At 48.2% G+C, this 17,637-nt stretch overlaps 2 protein-coding genes across 2 annotated transcripts in view; one reads left to right on the top strand and one right to left on the bottom strand.

The window, feature by feature from the left end:
* The first annotated feature begins 1,238 nt into the window (after positions 1 to 1,238).
* Positions 1,239 to 17,637, top strand: part of LOC8039976 (cytochrome P450 2J3) — a 69,592-nt gene continuing 53,193 nt past the window's right edge. Inside the window, exon 1 of the mRNA XM_029966716.4 lies at positions 1,239 to 3,151. Coding sequence (XP_029822576.2) covers positions 2,815 to 3,151 — 337 coding nt within the window. The 5' untranslated portion in view covers positions 1,239 to 2,814. The remainder of the gene's footprint in view (positions 3,152 to 17,637) is intronic.
* Positions 8,184 to 12,732, bottom strand: LOC121833822. The gene is made up of 2 exons (XM_042287500.1): positions 12,453 to 12,732; positions 8,184 to 8,695 (listed from the first exon to the last, which is right to left on the bottom strand). The coding sequence occupies exons 1-2, from the start codon at positions 12,671 to 12,673 to the stop codon at positions 8,209 to 8,211; spliced, it is 708 nt and encodes a 235-aa protein (XP_042143434.1). The 5' UTR covers positions 12,674 to 12,732; the 3' UTR covers positions 8,184 to 8,208.

The following is a 17,637-nucleotide window of genomic DNA, read 5'->3' as shown; positions in this document are numbered from 1 at the left end:
TGCATACAGAAGGAAGATATATGTATTGGGACGAACGTGGCTCCAGTTCTGATTGATTTATTTTTGGCAAAATGCGACAGAGATATTGAAGCTAAACTAGATAGAATATCATCCGAATATTTAGGTATGTAGATGACTACCTGGTACTGCTCCACTCGGGGGAAGAAAGTAAAAGAGCAGAGTTTATTAAAAAAAAAAAAAAAAAGTTGGATGTTTTTAAAAACTGCTCCGCCGGTCTGAGGTTCACTACAGAAGACCCTGTACAGTGCATTTTACAATTTTTGGACCTGAAACTGATATTTCTGCCGTCCCATGCGTGTTGGATGTACTCCTCCAGAGCAAGGAAAGCGGTGTTACTCTACGACTCAAACCACTCTAAAATTATTAAGAGAGGTATTGCCACTACGTGCTTCGGAGCCTCGCTGACTGAGTCGTGCTCACACAAAATAGTGGACGGTTTTGGTATACAGTTGAAGAAACTAGAGGATGGAGGGTACCCTTTTACGCTTATTAAACATGTGGCAGAAAGATTGTTACGGAAACTTCGGGGAGGGAGAAGGGGTAGTGTAGTGGGAAGGTCAAGCGGAATGTTAGACCGACCGTGATACCATATGTGTACAAATTTAGCCATAGTCTGAAAAAAGTGCACGAAAAACGTGGAGTACCGGCACTACTCTCAACGCCTCAGAAATTGAGTAAACTGTGTGCAAGCATAAAAAAGGGAGATTTAAGGGTGGGTATATGTAAGAAGAAGCATGGAACTAAATGTGTGGAATACAAGGAAGGGGTGGTGTATAGAATACATTTAACGTGTGTGAGGGTTTACATAGGACAAACCGGAAGGTGCATCAACGACAAACTAAGGGAACACACACTGGCAGTAAGATCTTCGCCCTCTGGTAATCTTGCGATACACTGCAACCGATGCGATTGTGCCCCAAAGCTTCAGGAAACTGTTATCCTGAGCAGGAATCGTAACAAAATGACTAGGAAAAGTTCGAAGGCGTTTTTCAAAAGGAAGTGCAACGGCGACACGTGCGTTAGCGCCCCATCGATAGCATTGTACGATTCGGAAGTGACGTATCTACAGTCCTTTGTTAGCTCAAGCTAGAAAGATCATACATAGATTATTGGACAATGTGTTTACATGACGTGGATGGTTGTTGACAAGGCATATATGTTTCTTCTTTGATTTAAGTCCGATTAAACCTCAGTTCCAAGTGCGCTCTACTGTGTGTCTGTCTTCTTTTACTAGTCCTCGTTTTTTTTTAGCGCTTTTAACCCTGAAATGTACATACCACCAACTAGCCCAAGTGAATGCCCTTTTATTGTTCACCCACGTCGTTTGCAGACGGTGTAGGCGTTGATTTACGATCATCGGGGCCTTTAGCACCGAGCGTCGCCTCCTATTTTGAAGCTCTGGCCCCTTGCCAACAGCGCCACGAGTGTGCTTTCCCTGCTCGACGAGGGACGTGGAGTTTCAGCCCCGGGCGTGACAAGCCCCGTTTGGAATAAGAAAGGAGGTATGCCAGAGCGGCGAGGACCGCGCTTCGGCTTGGTCCCATTACAAGACGTGCCGACGAACCATAAGCGCAGCAAACAAGTTGGCCAGCCTGCGGAGTTAACCCCCGCTCCTTGCAGCTCGCATTCTCGTGACATGTGACGTTGGTTTCGTGCTTCAAGACCCCCTGGATACCTGCGCGATTCTGGGACAACGTGAGTCCTGCCTAACGTGCCTGCACAACATCCGCAAGCTTGTGAAAAGTTCGACTGTGATTTTTTCTGTGCTAACTGGCGAGGATCTCTCGCCTTAGCCGCTCTATCAGAATCAGCTGCATTACCCACCCTGTGGCGACTGCGATTTCTTCTTGTTTCAACCGGGAGTGTAAAAAACTGACTTTTGTATGAGGACAGTTCCTACGCAGAAGAGGAGAGCTCAATCCTCCGTTATGTGATATACAGGGTCAATGGACTTTTTTCATTCTTAAGCTGTCATGTGAAGGAAAGGAGCTGTGCCACCGAAAGGAGATTATACGGTGTTTTTTTTTATTGCCAACACTAAAGTGTTTGTAATAAGTATAGTTTCTACCGGAATCAGTTATATCCGGCAAGGTATTATTCTGCGGCTGTAAAACTGCGTGTCGGTTGCGCATTGAGTACTCGACGATTTGAAATGCTTGGTGACGATATCGTGTAATTAATTCCTTTGACATTGTCTTCAGATAATGTCGATATCTGAGTCGTCTGTCCGGAGAAGATATCAAATTTCTGCAGGAAAGCATTCATCTTTCCTAATTTCATATCCATTCTTTTTAGCTCCCTCTAGAACCTCCCCAACGCAGTACCCAACCAGATTTTGTGGTCCCTTCCGCTTTCTTTTTTCCTAACCTCATGTGAACCGGTCCCGATTCAGGATCACGTTTCGTTCTAAAGAAGTATTAGTTCTCGTTGAATTAAAGTGTCTTCTTTAGCAGCTCACAGGACTCTCCATTTAAAGGTATCATGATCGTCTATGGATCCCACTGAGTTTGAGTGAGGTTTAAGTGCAGTTTGTGTAGTCCTGACGGCATGATCTTTCAACTTAACTGGAGACTGTACCAGATCACTTCAGTAACAAAGCTCTAGACATTTCTATCGGGCCATTCTTCATTTGGTTTCCAAGAACACCCGTCTCGAGCTGTTGCAGGTTTAAAGGGTTAGTAATTGAAGAGGACTAAGAGACTGAAAACAATATAATATTCAAAGGTCAACATGAAACCTCTGTGTCTGTGAATGAAGGCTCCCAAAAAGTGCATCGTCGAACTACAGTGAAAGATGTGGCTCCTTCTGGTCGCGGCTTCTGGTGTGGTCCTGCTCGTGTGCCGTTGGCTCCTGGACAGATCGGAGCAGCCGCGAACGAATGAGGCCGACTTTGCACCGGGACCCCAGGGGCTACCCCTCGTGGGATACTCTCTAGGTGCACAACCCTTAGAGAAGCTGAACGTCCTTGCGGAGCAGTACGGCCCCGTGTTCGCGTTCAGATTCCTGGGCCGGGACTACGTGCATCTAGGGACGTACTCCGCCATTCGAGAAGCCTACATCAAGCTTGGAGACTGCTTCGTTGGGAGACCCAGGATTCCATCGGCCATGGCTTACCTCCTGGACTGCCAAGGTATTCGCAATTTTCATGGCCTATAGAGGGCGCACTTGTTTCTTTTCAAAATGGTTGTCATCTGGATGATCACCGCAGAATTGTGGTGACTGGAGCGTGTCTTCGACTGGTGTGTTTAGCGTCCAATGCTGCCCAAGCATAAAAAGTGTTTCCGAAGGGGCAGAAAATGACGTCACAGAAGTCCAAGTGTCGTGCTGTTGCATGTTACGATCCTGGCGGTTGGTTGTAGAAATGCTAACGAAAGGCTGCGAGTAGCACGAGTGAACGTGAGTGTCGCTTTCGTCACCGCGTCCCAACTTCTGGCTGCCGAAGCTCCCGTGGACTGCCACACTGGAGAGGGACCTGCAGCAGAACAGGCGTCTGCCACATGCACCACAGCTATTCAGACGTCACCAGGATCACGACCGGCGACAGCGTGACACTCCTATGACGTCATCGGGCGGAAATCGACTACAACTTCTTTTTTTGCATGCGGTAAACACACCAGTCGAAGACGCCTTCCAGGCACCATAGTAGAACAGCAGTACGAGGTTGGGTCTGGAAAGCGTAAGTAAATCCAACTTAGTGAATTACGAGCGATATAGGAGCCTTATATCATACTTCCACGTCAGTAACGTGTAAGCGAGCACTTTCATTCTGAAGCCAATCACCCAGGAGCTGGGGACTGTCATTCTCACACCGCTGTACCACCATCACTGAAGGTTGCGAATGACGATGCAACGTTAAGATGGTCCGCGTGTTTCCAGCTTAGGGTGCCCGTCGCGCGAGCGCTCGTGCAACAGAAACGTGTGCCAGGTAGACAAGGTCGTGCTTTTTGTTGCCAGTGTACTGCTCAGTCGGGGTAAATCTAGCATGGCATCAATTGACCCCGTGTGGCGTCACTGCTCCAAACAAACCGTTGCTAGGGGCCTTGCAATAGACGAATACGTGAGACTGGACTTTGCTCCGAAAGAACCATTGTCCGGAAATCGGACATGTAATTTAGACGTCTAAAAAGAGTAGATATGGGACGTTTAGATTTTAAACTTAACAAGACAAAAGTTTGCCGAGAATCGGCTCTTTCTGAAAAAAATTACAGGAGGACACTTAAGACTGCTTACGCGCGTAGGAATGCAGAAGCATTTCCCCACGCAGATCATTCCTACAAGCAGCGCGCCCCACTGTCCTCCGCAGAGGCTAGCTGGGCGGCGCGACATGGCTGAAAGCATAGTGTAGAACTCGTGATACAGTAGTGCACAGGGAGAGGGAGTGGGAAATTCCCGCTCCTCCTTCTCCTCGCCCCCCTCTTCCGGCCACGTCTGACACCATATCTACGGCCGCGCGCGTGCCAGCCTCTCCCTCCTTCTACCGGCGGCCGCAGCGCCACGAAGAGGGCTTCTCTGTGGGATGACGTTCCTTGGAACTATGACACCTCGCAGTCAGTGGCTCTATAGGTGCCTTTTCACTCAGCCAATGGGAAAATGGGAATTTAGGTGGTGTTTCTCGCTGTTTAGAGGCCGCCCGCTTTGCTCCATGAGACAGTTAAAGGGGCCCTCCGGAGCTTTCTGCGATCGTCTGTTTATGTTGTTATATTGCGTAGTAGGTGCAAGTTAATATGTATACAAAGTTTTAGATTACAAAACCGTTTATTAGGCAGATGGCAGAAAAAATAAATCGGGACTATTTTCTCTTGGAAGACAATCCCCCATTCTTTGCCCGCTAAAACTTGACCAATGGAAATGCTGCATCTCGCGGTGAATGCGAGCGTTATTATTGAAACACTTTTTAAGCTTGTTGTAAATTAGAGCTTGAGAAAAACGTAAACTGATTGTGGTGCGGGATACATAGTCCGCAATTATCGCTCCAAAACCAGCGAACTAAGTTTTCTCCGCAAGCTTGTTGCTAGGGGGTGATGCGTCGGCGCGTCGTCTCGTCTGCTTCCCGGGGCGTCTACAGGCGTGCGTTTGCGGGACGCGTGTTCCTCCTTCCCGTGGATCCCGACTCCGAAGCCAGCTTTGCGATCCTTCCACGTCAACGAGTCAAACTTTTCCTTGTCATCTGTGGAATGCGACTGCGTATTGCAGTAGCAGCGCGACGGTGCGGTGCGACGAACGACGGCTGCCGAGCACAAAGTCCGCAGAGATTCCTCCGCGGGTCGGCGGTCGGCCGCGTTGGTGGCGCGCAGTGACGCCGGAATCCTTCGCTTGCTATTGGCTGACGCGTAAAGAGATGCCCCTCCCGTTTTCCGGGGTCATCTCAAAAAGAGAGGCGTGCCGGGGACTTTGATAGCAATATTAGTAGGGAAATCCGCCGCGCATGACCGTAATTTTATGATTTTTAGGATTCTTAGGGCCTGTAGATTGAGTTACCGCCATAAATAGACCATCGCAGAACGCTCCGGGGGGCCCCTTTAATGCTTTCGCAATAATATTTGCGGCGGCAACTTTCGGTCCTCGAGACGTCTCAAGATGCATGCTGCTTACGACAAACGCGTGCCAGTCTTCCCTTGTGAGCTCTATGTCTAATTTTCGATCCCAAAACCTGATAAAACATTGAGATAGTCGGTAACTCCATATTTGGACACGCTCATCGCGTCAATATTAAAATGTGCCTTTAGAAAGAAAGAAACGTTCGTCCTAAAAGCAGGGCAGCAAAGTTCCTACGACGGCTGCATCTCATTATGGCGGCCCCGAATCGGGCCAATCGAGCTCAATAAGGCATAACGAGGACGCTACGTCTATTGAACGGGGCGAGAGGAGCAGCAAATAAAAGCGTAACAAAAGCTTTCCGCGAACAGTATTTATTTCCGAAGTCGGCTTCCTCCCGTAGTTAAAGAAACTTGCGTTTTGAAAGCAGTCACTCAGTCTTCTCATCGTCAGCATTCCGATGTTAAACGGAGACAACCGGTACCCATTTACTCCGCGCACTTTACGTTTCACCTTTGCTATTCCTCGAACCACAATTCCTTCGTCAACTGCACATCACGGAGGAGTGGTAAACCATTCGCAAAACCAAAAACCGCTCTCAAAAGCGCTAATTCGATGCAGCCTATTGGACGGCACCGCGAAGCCTGAAAAGAAGGTTAAATCGCTCGCCACGAATGACAGTGTCAAGCAGAGTAATTGCAAGTAGCTAGGCCAGGTGGCAGTAAGTAATGCCCAATTTATGGGCTATAAAAATAATTTCATTGGCTCACGCCACCATTGCGCTTCGGGTCCTTCAAGTACCTTTGTGCACCTTTATCATACACACATGTAGATACATTGCGCACACCACTACCATCAGCTGAACATTGATATTGAGCGCCTACACATACACTGCACATAAAAACATCAATTCGCGACTCCAATTTACTATAGGTGGCACCACTCGTTTTCTAAAATGGCGGTTTTAGTGAGGGTCGGAGATGCGTGCCGGTATACCAGCTGCTGAGCCTGTCTACTTTGCTGGCTTCACTGAGCGACACAAACTATTCCTGCTATACGAGGAAGCTAGGGTGTTATAAACACCGGTCACCTCCTAATACTAAAAATAAACGGTGTTTAGCGTAATATTTACGCTAGGAGGAACGCCTTAATTCTGGAAGGAAAGCGAAACTAAACTCTATTTTGAATTTAACTTCTCGGTATTGGTGTTAATTTCGGCTTCTTTTATAAATTAAGATGTGTCTCACAGCGTACTTATTTAGCTAGAGAAGTTATTTGCGGAAAACCTATTTTGTGTAGTACGCCTCCGATCCAGGCAGTTAAAGATACTTTGGAGACCAGTGTCCCTTTTAAGACAGGGCTTTTCATGCCCCTTAGAGGTAACATAGAATATTGAATTTGTTGAAAAAAATCAGTGCTGATATTTGTGTGTTTTTACTACCTTTTCTCGCTCGGATAATTGTCACGTGAAATAATGAACTGCGGGCCTTTTAATGAGTTTGCAGGTATTCATATGAATAATTGCTTTATCATTATTCCCAAGCACAATAATAACAAAATCAATCTGAACTTTACAAAATATCGCCACTGATGAAGAGTTTAGAATATGATAATAAAACGTATAAATCAAGAAACGCTGTTTTCACTACGATGCCCAAAGAAAAAATCGGAGTCAGACACCAAAAGTGTGTTCTGTTTTAAAGCTACGAATAGGAATTTATATTGCATCCAGCTTTGACTTTTTGTCTACCTTGATGACGATTTCATAGTTTTTATATGCTTAAAAGAAAGCAAAATAAGACCTTCCTGGAAAGACTGTTGTTGTTAAATGGCGTATATTTGCGATCGTCTCGTTTATTGGAAGCCTACATTGCCGCAATTTGTAATAATGATAATAATAATAAGAATAAGAATACAATTAAGCCATTTTAATATGTAGTTTTTCAAACTCTGATACAATTTGTTGCCTATAATCTAATTTCAAAGGCTCGAACAAGTATGGCACTCAAAAATGTACAAATTGTCATCACTGGTGTGAACTACAGCATTTTTAATTAACAAGTTATAAAATGAAAATAGTCAATTAATCAATGAGAACATTATATAGCCAATTTGTGAAATCCATGTAAAAATACACAAATTGCAGTGCGTAAAGCTATCAAACTCGCAACTTTTGACAACCGAAAAAACTTCCCAGGGCGCTGTCAATTCTTCCAAAAAATACTTTAAAAAAGACATGATATTTTCTTTCGATATTAATTTTTTTAGAACAATTTGTTTCTTCAATCCTTACGTGCCGTCGTGGTGCCAATTTCAGCCTTTCCAGTTCGAAGGAACGCTTACCCGCTTGCCCGTCTGCTCACTGCAACACGTTTCATTGGCGTTAAAAACCGGTGAAAGAGTAGTGAGTTTTAGTATTGTGTATACGAGCAAACGCAAGTACTGTATGTTGTATTGTCTTTCCTCACATTAAACGAACTTTTAGGGAAACAAAAGACTTTAATACAGGAAAATTAAATTAAAGGTTACACGTGCGGCGAACGCACACTTGCATGGCTTTGCCCGCATTTCCGGCCGTCTGCCCAATGTTGCTCCCTTCGTTTGCGGATTTCGCTAACACTCGGCCACTCCTGGCAGCGAACTGTCCTCAGTTCATGTGGCGTAGTCCTCAAGGTACGAAGGTCTTTTGGGCACACGCATGCTACGTCTCGGCACACTGTCTTCTTCGTCGGTGCTTGATTGGTCTGACGGTTCTTGGCATCTTCCACCCCATCTCTTCAGTTGGCTGATGTGGGCGGTTGTTGAGTAGACCCTCTTCTTCCCATTCATTTCGGTCACTCTGTAGGTGTCCGCTGGGAGTACTTCCGTCACAGTCAGTGGGCCTCTGAACTTCTTCTGGGTTTTTGTTGGGACGCCGGTGTGCTCTGGAATGCAGCGCATGACGACTACGTCTCCAACGCTCAGCCCTTCCGCTGCGAAGTGATGCCTGTCGAAGTACTGCTTCGACTTTCCTTGCTGGGTCATTATGTCATTTTGAGCCGTCTCTTGAAGTTGCTCTGGACATACCCACTCATCATTCTCCGTGTTTAGCCATCTGAGGACACCGTCTTGCATCCTTGGTTGATATCCATGCAGAAGCCTGAAGGGGCTAGTGCCTGTTGAGGCATTATATGCTATGTTTAGGTAGCTCTCTACCTCCTTGATGTTCTGATCCCAATCCTTGTGAGTTGGATCCTCGATTGTAGCCATAATGCACGGTACAAGGGTTCGGTTTACTCGCTCTACCTGGCCGTTCGCCCTTGGATGGTGTGACGAGTTCAGTGTGTGGGCTACACCATTTTCCCGGCAGAAGGCTTCAAAGCTGTGGGATGTGAAACAGGAACCACGGTCCGAAATGATGCGTTCAGGTAGTCCAAACTCTGTGACAAAACTCTGCACGCACCGTAGTACATTCCTTGCTGAAGTGTCTCGCACGGGGTAGAGGCGTACAAACTTAGTCAGATTGTCCACCAGCACCAAGATCCACTGGTTTTTCTTGGAACTTCTCACAAACGGACCAACATGGTCCACGTGTACAACTTGAAATGGCCTCTTCCCAGGCGGTATAGAGTGCAGAAGTCCAGGCTTCTTCCCTTCTGGTACCTTCGTGAACAGACACTCGAAACACATACGGATGTGCTGATGCACATAGCGCTTCATCCGAGGAAACCAATAGAGTTCCTTGATTTTCGACACAGTTCGGTCTGTGCTGAAATGTCCCTGCAAGTCGTGAAACTTGACACACAGTGTTTTACGCATGCTCTTGGGCATCACAAAAAAGAGCCGTCCGTCTTCCTCCACGTAAAACAGCTTTCCATCCTTCAGTCGTAGATTCTTGACCTTGATACTTTCCTCTTTGGTCCTTTTCTTCATTGGCTTCTCCAGAATCTATGCGAGGTTAGCCAAGTCTGCGCCAGATCGCTGGATGACCACAACTTGGTCTTCTAACCCTAAAGTGAGGCAAACCTCAACCCTGGTTTCGACGACCTCATCAAGGGTGTCCTCCGACGCCCCTACGGGTTCGCGACTCAGGTAGTCCACATGAGCCATTTTCTCACCTGCACGGTGCTTCACCTCAAAGTCATACTCCTGTAGTAAGTCAAACCACCTTGCTATTTGTGGTTTAAGAGTCTTGTGTGCATTAAGGTACACGATTGATTGACAATCTGTTACCAGCGTGAACGGAATGCCTAGAAGGAATGGACGCAGTCTTTCCATACTCCAGACTACTGCCATGAGCTCTAGTTTTCCTGCATGGTAGTTCTTCTCGGCATCAGTAGTGCGCTTACTGACACAAAACACCAGGTGCCAGCGTCCTGACTCGTCTTGCTGAAGAATCATTCCCGTAAGTCCATGCATACTTGCGTCCGTGTGGAGTTCAGTTGGGGCTGAAGGGTCAAACAACTTCAGTATCGGGGGTTTTGTTAGTTCTTTTCGGAGCTGGTCGAAAGCCCCCTGTTGCTCAATTCCCCATGTAAAGTTTGTGTCTTTCTTGGTCAGACGAGTAAGAGGTTCTGACTTCAGTGCATAGTGCGGGATGAACCGTCTGAAAAATCCTGTCAGGCCCAGAAACCTCTTGACCCCGTGAACATCGGTCGGCGGGCTAGCTTCCAGTATGGCTTGTTGCTTCACTTCACCTGGCTTTAGGTAGCCCTTCACAATCTTGAAGCCTAAGTAATCAAGTTCATCACTTCCGAACACACACTTGGAGAGTTTCAGGGTTAGTCCGGCAGCCCGCAGAGCATCCAGGACTTGTTTGAGCTGAACCAGCAAGTCCTCCCAGTCCTTGGCTGGAATCATCAAGTCGTCCATGTAGCACAATGCTACACTGTTGCGCAGAGTCCCAAGGACTTTGTTCATCAGACGTTGAAATACAGCCGGGCCATTTCTCAGCCCAAACACCATACGTTCAAACTGTCCAGTCTCATCAGGCGTGATGAATGCAGTTTTGGCCTTCGATTCCTCACTCAGTGGAAGCTGGAGGTATCCGTTTGCACAGTCTAACACACAGTACATTCGTGCACCGGACAGTCGTTGCAGCTGGTCGTCAATGTTTTGGTAATGGGAAGTGTTCTGGCACAGTCTGGCTGTCAAGCCATCGATAGTCTATGACAAGACGATTTTCTCCATTTTTCTTTTTCACGAGTAGCACTGGGCTAGCATATGGCGACGTTGTTTCGGTGACGATACCAGTCGCTTTCCACTCTTCGACAATTTTCTGGATCGCTTCCCTTTCCGCCGCATTAGTCTTGTACGGCTTGCAGCTGACTGGGGTACTTCCAGGTTTTTCTGTGATGGTCATTTCTAGATGGTTGCAACACCCCAACTCAGACAAATTCAGTGCGAAGCAGTCCCTATACTCATTCAGCATCTTCAGCAGTGCATCCACTTGCTGTTCATTGATGTCTTTTCCGACATTCAGCATGCCACGATCTATGGGCTCTTGCTGAGGCACAGTCCTCACTGGGGTTAACTCTTCCCTCTCCGAGAGCAATTCTGCGTGAGCAAACAAACTTCCCTTGAGCAGCTGTTGGTCTTCATCCTTGTCGTTCAACACAGGTATCTCAACCCTTCCGTGTTCAATGTGAAGCAGCATTCCCTTGTCGGTCCCACCAGGTACGATGAGACTTCCTTCACTCTTACCAGTCTCCACTGTCACCCAACACACAGTTTTTTTGGGCAGCACCATGGTTTCCTTGACACGCAGAGGTTCCTTGGAAGGCTTTATCTGGGCAAGGTCGATGTCACAAAACGGAAGGTCATCACGGTAGCCAATCCTGAGCTCATCTCCCATGCGCAGGTACGCAATGTGGTCTTGTTCCGTCCAGGTCCTACCGACCAGCATGTCCACAGGCAGGGCACTGTCGTTGACGACAATCACCTTGACCTTATGGCACACCACATCGTCGATTTCAATGTCGACCTCCGAAGTTCCGATGGACCGCACTGTAGATGTGTCGGTGTTCCCAAAGCCATACAAGTCTTGGCCCTTGCACACAACATGTAGGTTAAACTATTCAGCCGCTCGATGACGCAATATACAGTCTGAACTTCCAGGGTCAATCATCACTGAGAACTGGTGAGTTCCATTGATAAGAGCAGCCTTCAGGAATTTAGCTGGATCACTGTCACCTGAACTCTGATTCACCACAAAGTTGCCAACAGGGTTTGCTGCTGCGCAGTTTCTCGCCATGTGTCCATACTTTCCGCAACTGTAGCGTTTTCGCTCAGCTTGATCTCGCTTCAAGGATTCCGATGTTTTCTTGGGTGGTCCCCCAGCACTTGCCTGATCCGTCGGTTTGATCATGTTACTTCCCTGACTTATTGAGCCTCTGGCCACACTCTTCTGATCTGTGAGGCGTATTCCACTAGTTGTCTGCTCGGTTGGACGTGCAGTAGCCCATGACCTTGAGGTTGTTGACCCGACGCGAGGTGTTGCACCTGGATCACCGCTGTGTGGCTTGCCCCTTGGAGACATCTGAATCCTTGATTCACTTATTCTCTCCAGCCTTCGCAAGTCTGCCAACAATTCATCCTCGTCCCTGTGCTCCTTTGCCGTCAAGGAGATGCACGCATCTCTAGACCGCAGCCCAACCAAAACTTGCTCCTTGGTATCTTGCATACCAAGACCCAATTCCTTGCACAACAAGGTCTTTTCGAGGAAGTAAGCAGTGGTAGACTCTCCCCTCATCTGGATTCTCTCCTGCATCTGCTTCCATTTTTCGGCTGTGCTTGTTTCGCCCACAAAGGTTTTTCTAAAGGCCACCTTGAAGTCCTCCCACGTAGTAAGGTCTTCGACACGGGCCTGAAGCCAAAATCGAGCAGGTCCCTTCATGTGGAGCCTGGCGCTCTCTAGCCTGAAGCTGTCCGGCCAGCCGTGCAGAACTGCCATGGAGTCAATACTCTTGAGCCACGCCCCGGCCTCGTGTGACGACCCCTCGCCGTCGAAGTCGCGAACAGCCTTATTGAGGTCCGGCATAACATGAAACGTTTCTGGTTTCCTCTCGACGTGGTCGAGTAACCTTCGGTTTTGTTCCAGTAGCGCTTGCATTATCTCGTTTCCGTTGTCGTTAGCCATCTTGGGGTTGTCTAGACGTCTTCCTAGGCGTACACACAGTTGCCGTTTTTGTTGTTTGTTTTTTTTCGCCTTCGGTTATGCGTCCAGGCCTACAGACGTCACACAGAGCGTCCGCACGCACGGTCCCCACGAGGCAGCACGAAGACTCGCGTTTCCGCCGTCGGCACCTCACGAAGACGGTACCCGTTGAGACAGCGTCCACATACACGCAGTCTGCAGGCGACACAAAGAGCCCACTTTCCACGGCCGCTACCTCACGACGACGGCACGGGCTCGGCACTGTCCGTAACGTCAATTGAAAAGTCAGCGAGCATCACCGTCGGCGCAATCCGACGACATCGGCTTCCAGGATCACCTCACCACGAAGGTTTCGGTGAATCCCACTTCTGAGATGTTGTCTTTCCTCACATTAAACGAACTTTTAGGAAAACAAAATACTTTAATACAGGAAAATTAAATTAAAGGTTACACGTGCGGCGAACGCACACTTGCATGCCGCCATCTTGCCCGCATTTCTGGCCGTCTGCCCGATGTTGCTCCCTTCGTTTTCGGATTTCGCTAACAGTTGGTGTTGCGTATTCTACACAGCGCGTGAAAAAAAAAAAGCGGTCTTGGCTTGGAGCTTGGCGACGACGCGCAGGCACCAGCGTGGAGCACGCAACTCTAACACAAACGCACAGCACTTTCGTGTGCTTCTACACGCAATACTAAAACTTTCTAATAAGGTACATTCCCATACCGGGTGCAGCACTCCATTTGGGACAATGAAGAGTGTTGTTTGCATTCGGAAATGTCATTTCACGAGCCATGATCGCGAGCAATTCAGCCGTGCCCGCTGAGTGGGGGAGCCGGGTGACCCTCACTGGAGCGCCTCCATTTTCCACCGCGGGAGGGCGAGTAACGAGCTGGAAACGCGAATACACTAGCACACAAACCCGATCACCACTTCCGAGCTCTGCATTTTCGCCTTTTATACTATTTTGAAAGTGCGGATTTTCTCGGTGACCACCTAGGCAATAAATAATATTCCCAGCAAGTTCATTTTTTTTAGTAGTATCCATCTCTGAGGTTATTTTGAACAGCCCAGGGGATGATTCTCTTAGTAAAAAGTAAACGCTTATAACATAATTATTTGAAAGCCAATAAATCAAGCCGCTCCACTGCGGTTCCAAGCCATGTTTTCGCTTCCCCGCACGGCCGTCGTAGCCGTTTTTTTTTTTTTTTCTGTTTGTGTTGTTTGCGTGCGGCTGCAACTGTCGGTATAGGAGGGGGGGGGGGGGGGGGGGGGAGTATTCACCCAGTTGGAATCGATGCTTCACGGGGAGAGAGATCGCTGTCGATCTACTTGAATGCAGTCAAAGCCGCGACTTGCGACAAGTGTTGTACGGAGCTACGCCGTGGTGAGCTCGAAAACGTCTAGCGCTCATCCCAACGCGCCACTTGGAGGGCAGTTTCTCCAGGAACCTTAGTATATTTAAACAAAAAAATAAAAGATAACTTTTTTTTGTCGATTATACTTATTATTTTTCTTCACTGCTGGAATTCAAAACTGTAAATATGCGTACTTTCCGTCATATTCCCGTGCTATTCAGTCCTTTCCTCAGTGCGCAATAGCTCTCGGGGTTGAGACAACAGGACGTCGCAGAGCACAGTCTCATTGGCCACTGTACGATAGGAGCTACGGTTCAGACCAGCGTTCCAACATGACTGCCCGCAGGTCGATCGACTGCACCTTAATCGCTCAAGCGGTTACGGTGCAGCGACGTGACTGTATATATATATATATTCATATTCAACATGCAACAGCCTCACGGGTGGTGGGAGGGGAAACAAGGGGGGGGGGGGGGGGGGCGGTTGAAACAGCTTTATGTGTAGTGGCATGCACCCCCCCCCCCCCCCCCCCCCCACACACACACACACAGACACTGTCCCCCATCCTTCCCGGTTCCGGAGCCCCTGACATCAATAAATCAGCACAAATTTGTTACACACTTCCTTGGATGCGCATGGTCTTTATAAAACCGCATCAGTTCCATGAACTGCCACTGCTTGCGTCTGATGAAGCCGCTCCCGCTCCTTGTCGCTCCTTCGAGGGCGCGCAGCTCCCGGACGTACCGGTCCTTGATGCTCTTTCAGTGTTTTTTCACGTCTTCGACTGAAGTAGAGGTTACATTACTGTGAGGGATTTAGATTTCTGCTTTCGGCGGACATTATAGTTGAGGTTACATTACTGTTACGTGGTTTAGATTTCTGCTTTCCGCGGGACATGATAGTTGTATTTATATTTTTGTTTTTACTCTTTCATGGGATATTTACACGCAACAGAAGAGACGGCGAGAAAGGGTCCCGTCTCTGGCATCCTTTTTTGTGTTGTTCTCTTTTTTTTTTTTTTTTTTATAGATATCTGCGCACTCTGCCGCTCGAAAATCATATCAATGCCGCGAAGGAAGTATCTCTGCCGCGAGGGAAGCATCTCTACCATGAGGGAAGCATCACTTACCGGTCTTGAAAAAGCAGATTACTCTGACGACTTCCAGGGCGTTTTCTTTCCTGATTGAGTCCCTGTACTCCATCGAGCCCATGTCGTAAACAGACGGGTGTTCTCTGATCGCTTCGATCAGCCGTTCCGCTTCTTCAGTCGTAAGGTCGCTTCCACCTCGCGCCATTTTTCGATTTCGCTTTTAGGCGCCCGGCCACCCGACCGGCACGCACTCGCGCGAGGGCTGCTGTGATAGCCTGCGTCGGGTGCGCCGTCGTGGAACGTTTGACATAGAGCATGTCCAAGTCCTGGGTCCGGACATTTCGTCGAACGCCGTTTCATTGAAGCCGTTTCATCAGACACCGCTTCATCGAACGCCGTTTCATCGAACGCCGTTTCATCGAACGCCGTTTCATCGAACGCCGTTTCATCGAACGCCTTTTCATCGAACGCCGTCACACCCTGTAATATTTTTGTAATTTATTTTAATTTTTATACACAACTTCATCTAATTTTTCGTTTTTTATATCACAGGGTGCAGTGTCGAGATAAGTTCCATCGTGAACATTTCTTACTTCGAGAAGAAAACCTCCATGAAACAATGACCCCTCTCCGTGTGACATGAAACAATTAAAAATGAGAGAGAAAAAAAAGAGAAAGCACGATGTTCTTTCTGAGAAGCGGGTAGTGTTTCATTGTCTGACAGCGTGTACGTGTAATTTTGGGTTATGTGAGGATCCTTCTTTTTGGGTGACAGAGTACACCTGCAGGGCTTCACTGTTGTCTGCAGGTGCGGGTTCGCCTTCCAGAAAGCGCCCTGATGATCATTCATAGGCAAAAGGGTCGGCGATAAAGATGACAGTGAAGGGGAGGTAATTCCAGTCCGGGTGTAACCCGAAACAATGTTGGCAGACCCTTGTGCAACTTTTGTCTCTATAAAGTTTGAAAAAAAAAAAAATGAACCAGATAAGTTTAATCTGAGCATAAAGTCGATAATCAGAGCATCATTATATTTTATTTCGCGTGCCCTCCTGGCAGAGTATCGTTATACTATAAATGTGCTGTCCCGGCAGTTAAATGCTTTCCGTGAATAAACCATGAACTAAGCGTAAGGGCGCACGCGCTAGCGTGACCGCGTGCGCTCGTTGACGTTACGACGGAGTATAAACAGCCCTTAAAGCGCGAGACACATGGACGGCAGAATCGTCCGATCCGACGTCCGATCCGACGTCCGATCCGACAGTCCGAACGCCGCTCCGAATTGCCGCACGCGACAGTTTGAGACACACGCTTCCGACCTTGCATGCGACACGACGATCCGTTCGGCTCCGCCCAGGACATCCAAGCACTCCAGGGGAGGTCCGCGTTCATAGATTTCTGGTCCCAGATTGACGGTTTAGCTCGCACGAGCGAGGTTAGGAGCTCGTTCTCGCTAGCGCGTGCATTCTTTGCCCGAGCCATCTGTTTCGAATGGGTCAGCGGGATTCACGCGTCCGGCTTCCCGTCGCCCGTCCCGTTTTCTTATTCGTCCCGCCATTATGACGTTCGCGCTAGCTGTGCTGTCATTGGCTTGACGCTTCCGACAGTCCGTCCACCGTGCGAAACTATCTGTCACGTTGGACGCACGCCGGATCACCGATCCGACGTCTGAAGCGACCAAATTTTTCGGATCAGGCAGTCGTACTGCCAGATCGGACGTCGGATCGGATGGATTTTTCTCGCATGTGTCTCGCGCTTAATTGTGCATGCTTTCGCATTCACAACTCATGAGAAGTGCTTAGGTGTACCTCGAGCATTTTTGCTTAGCGATTGAAGAAACGTTCTGCAGCCTGGTGTTAATTGTTGTAGTCGACAATTATACTTGTCCCCTTTGGAAAAGACTGTTCCCTGCATATTGTTTCACCCCCACCCCATTTCCACCCTTTTTTCCCCCCTGCTCTCTGAACTTTTTTTAGTTTTGTCCGCTGCTTAACCCTAAATCGCTCTGGCCACCCCTGGTTTAGATTATGACAACGGAAGTTATTGTTCACGGGAGACCCGCCGGCAGGAAGTAGACCGTTACGTTACGATGCTTCACGAACTTGGACGGCAAATATTCCTAGAATTTCCGTAGCAGTTCTAGGCAGTTTAGTAAAGAATCATTCGTGTGGTACAAGATGACGTAAAATGCGTTCGCATTTTAACGACAATCTGCGCAGCGATTTCGGGTATCTTAGAAAAGTACCACCGCCTGGGGGAGCTGGAGCACGAAAGAAAGAATTGGGCTCTTTGTGCTGGGCAGCCGAGCCACGGAGTGCTTTGCCCACCGACACAATCTCGGAGACCTCACAAGTCGAGTGTCGCACAAACAGCGAGCCCTCGACCCGGGAAAGACACTTTCCTGGGAACATCCGGGAATTTGGAGCCTGTCAGCCGAACCTGGGGCTGCTTTTAGAACCGCCGGAGTTTCGAGTCGTTTTCTGAAACTAAAAGTGCCAACACCTCG

The sequence above is a fragment of the Ixodes scapularis genome, unplaced genomic scaffold (assembly GCF_016920785.2).
Source record: "Ixodes scapularis isolate PalLabHiFi unplaced genomic scaffold, ASM1692078v2 PGA_scaffold10__122_contigs__length_95168666, whole genome shotgun sequence".
In the NCBI taxonomy this organism is placed as follows: Eukaryota; Metazoa; Arthropoda; class Arachnida; order Ixodida; family Ixodidae; genus Ixodes; species Ixodes scapularis.
This window is presented reverse-complemented; position numbering and strand designations above follow the sequence as displayed.

Bases quoted from the DNA above. Each gene is read 5' to 3' on its own strand.
- LOC121833822 (XM_042287500.1), bottom strand. From the start codon at position 12,673: ATGGCTAACGACAACGGAAACGAGATAATGCAAGCGCTACTGGAACAA. The intron at 8,696-12,452 runs GCTAGAGAGCGC...TAGCCCCTTCAG, and splicing joins GGCTGGCCGGACAGCTTCAG to GCTTCTGCATGGATATCAAC.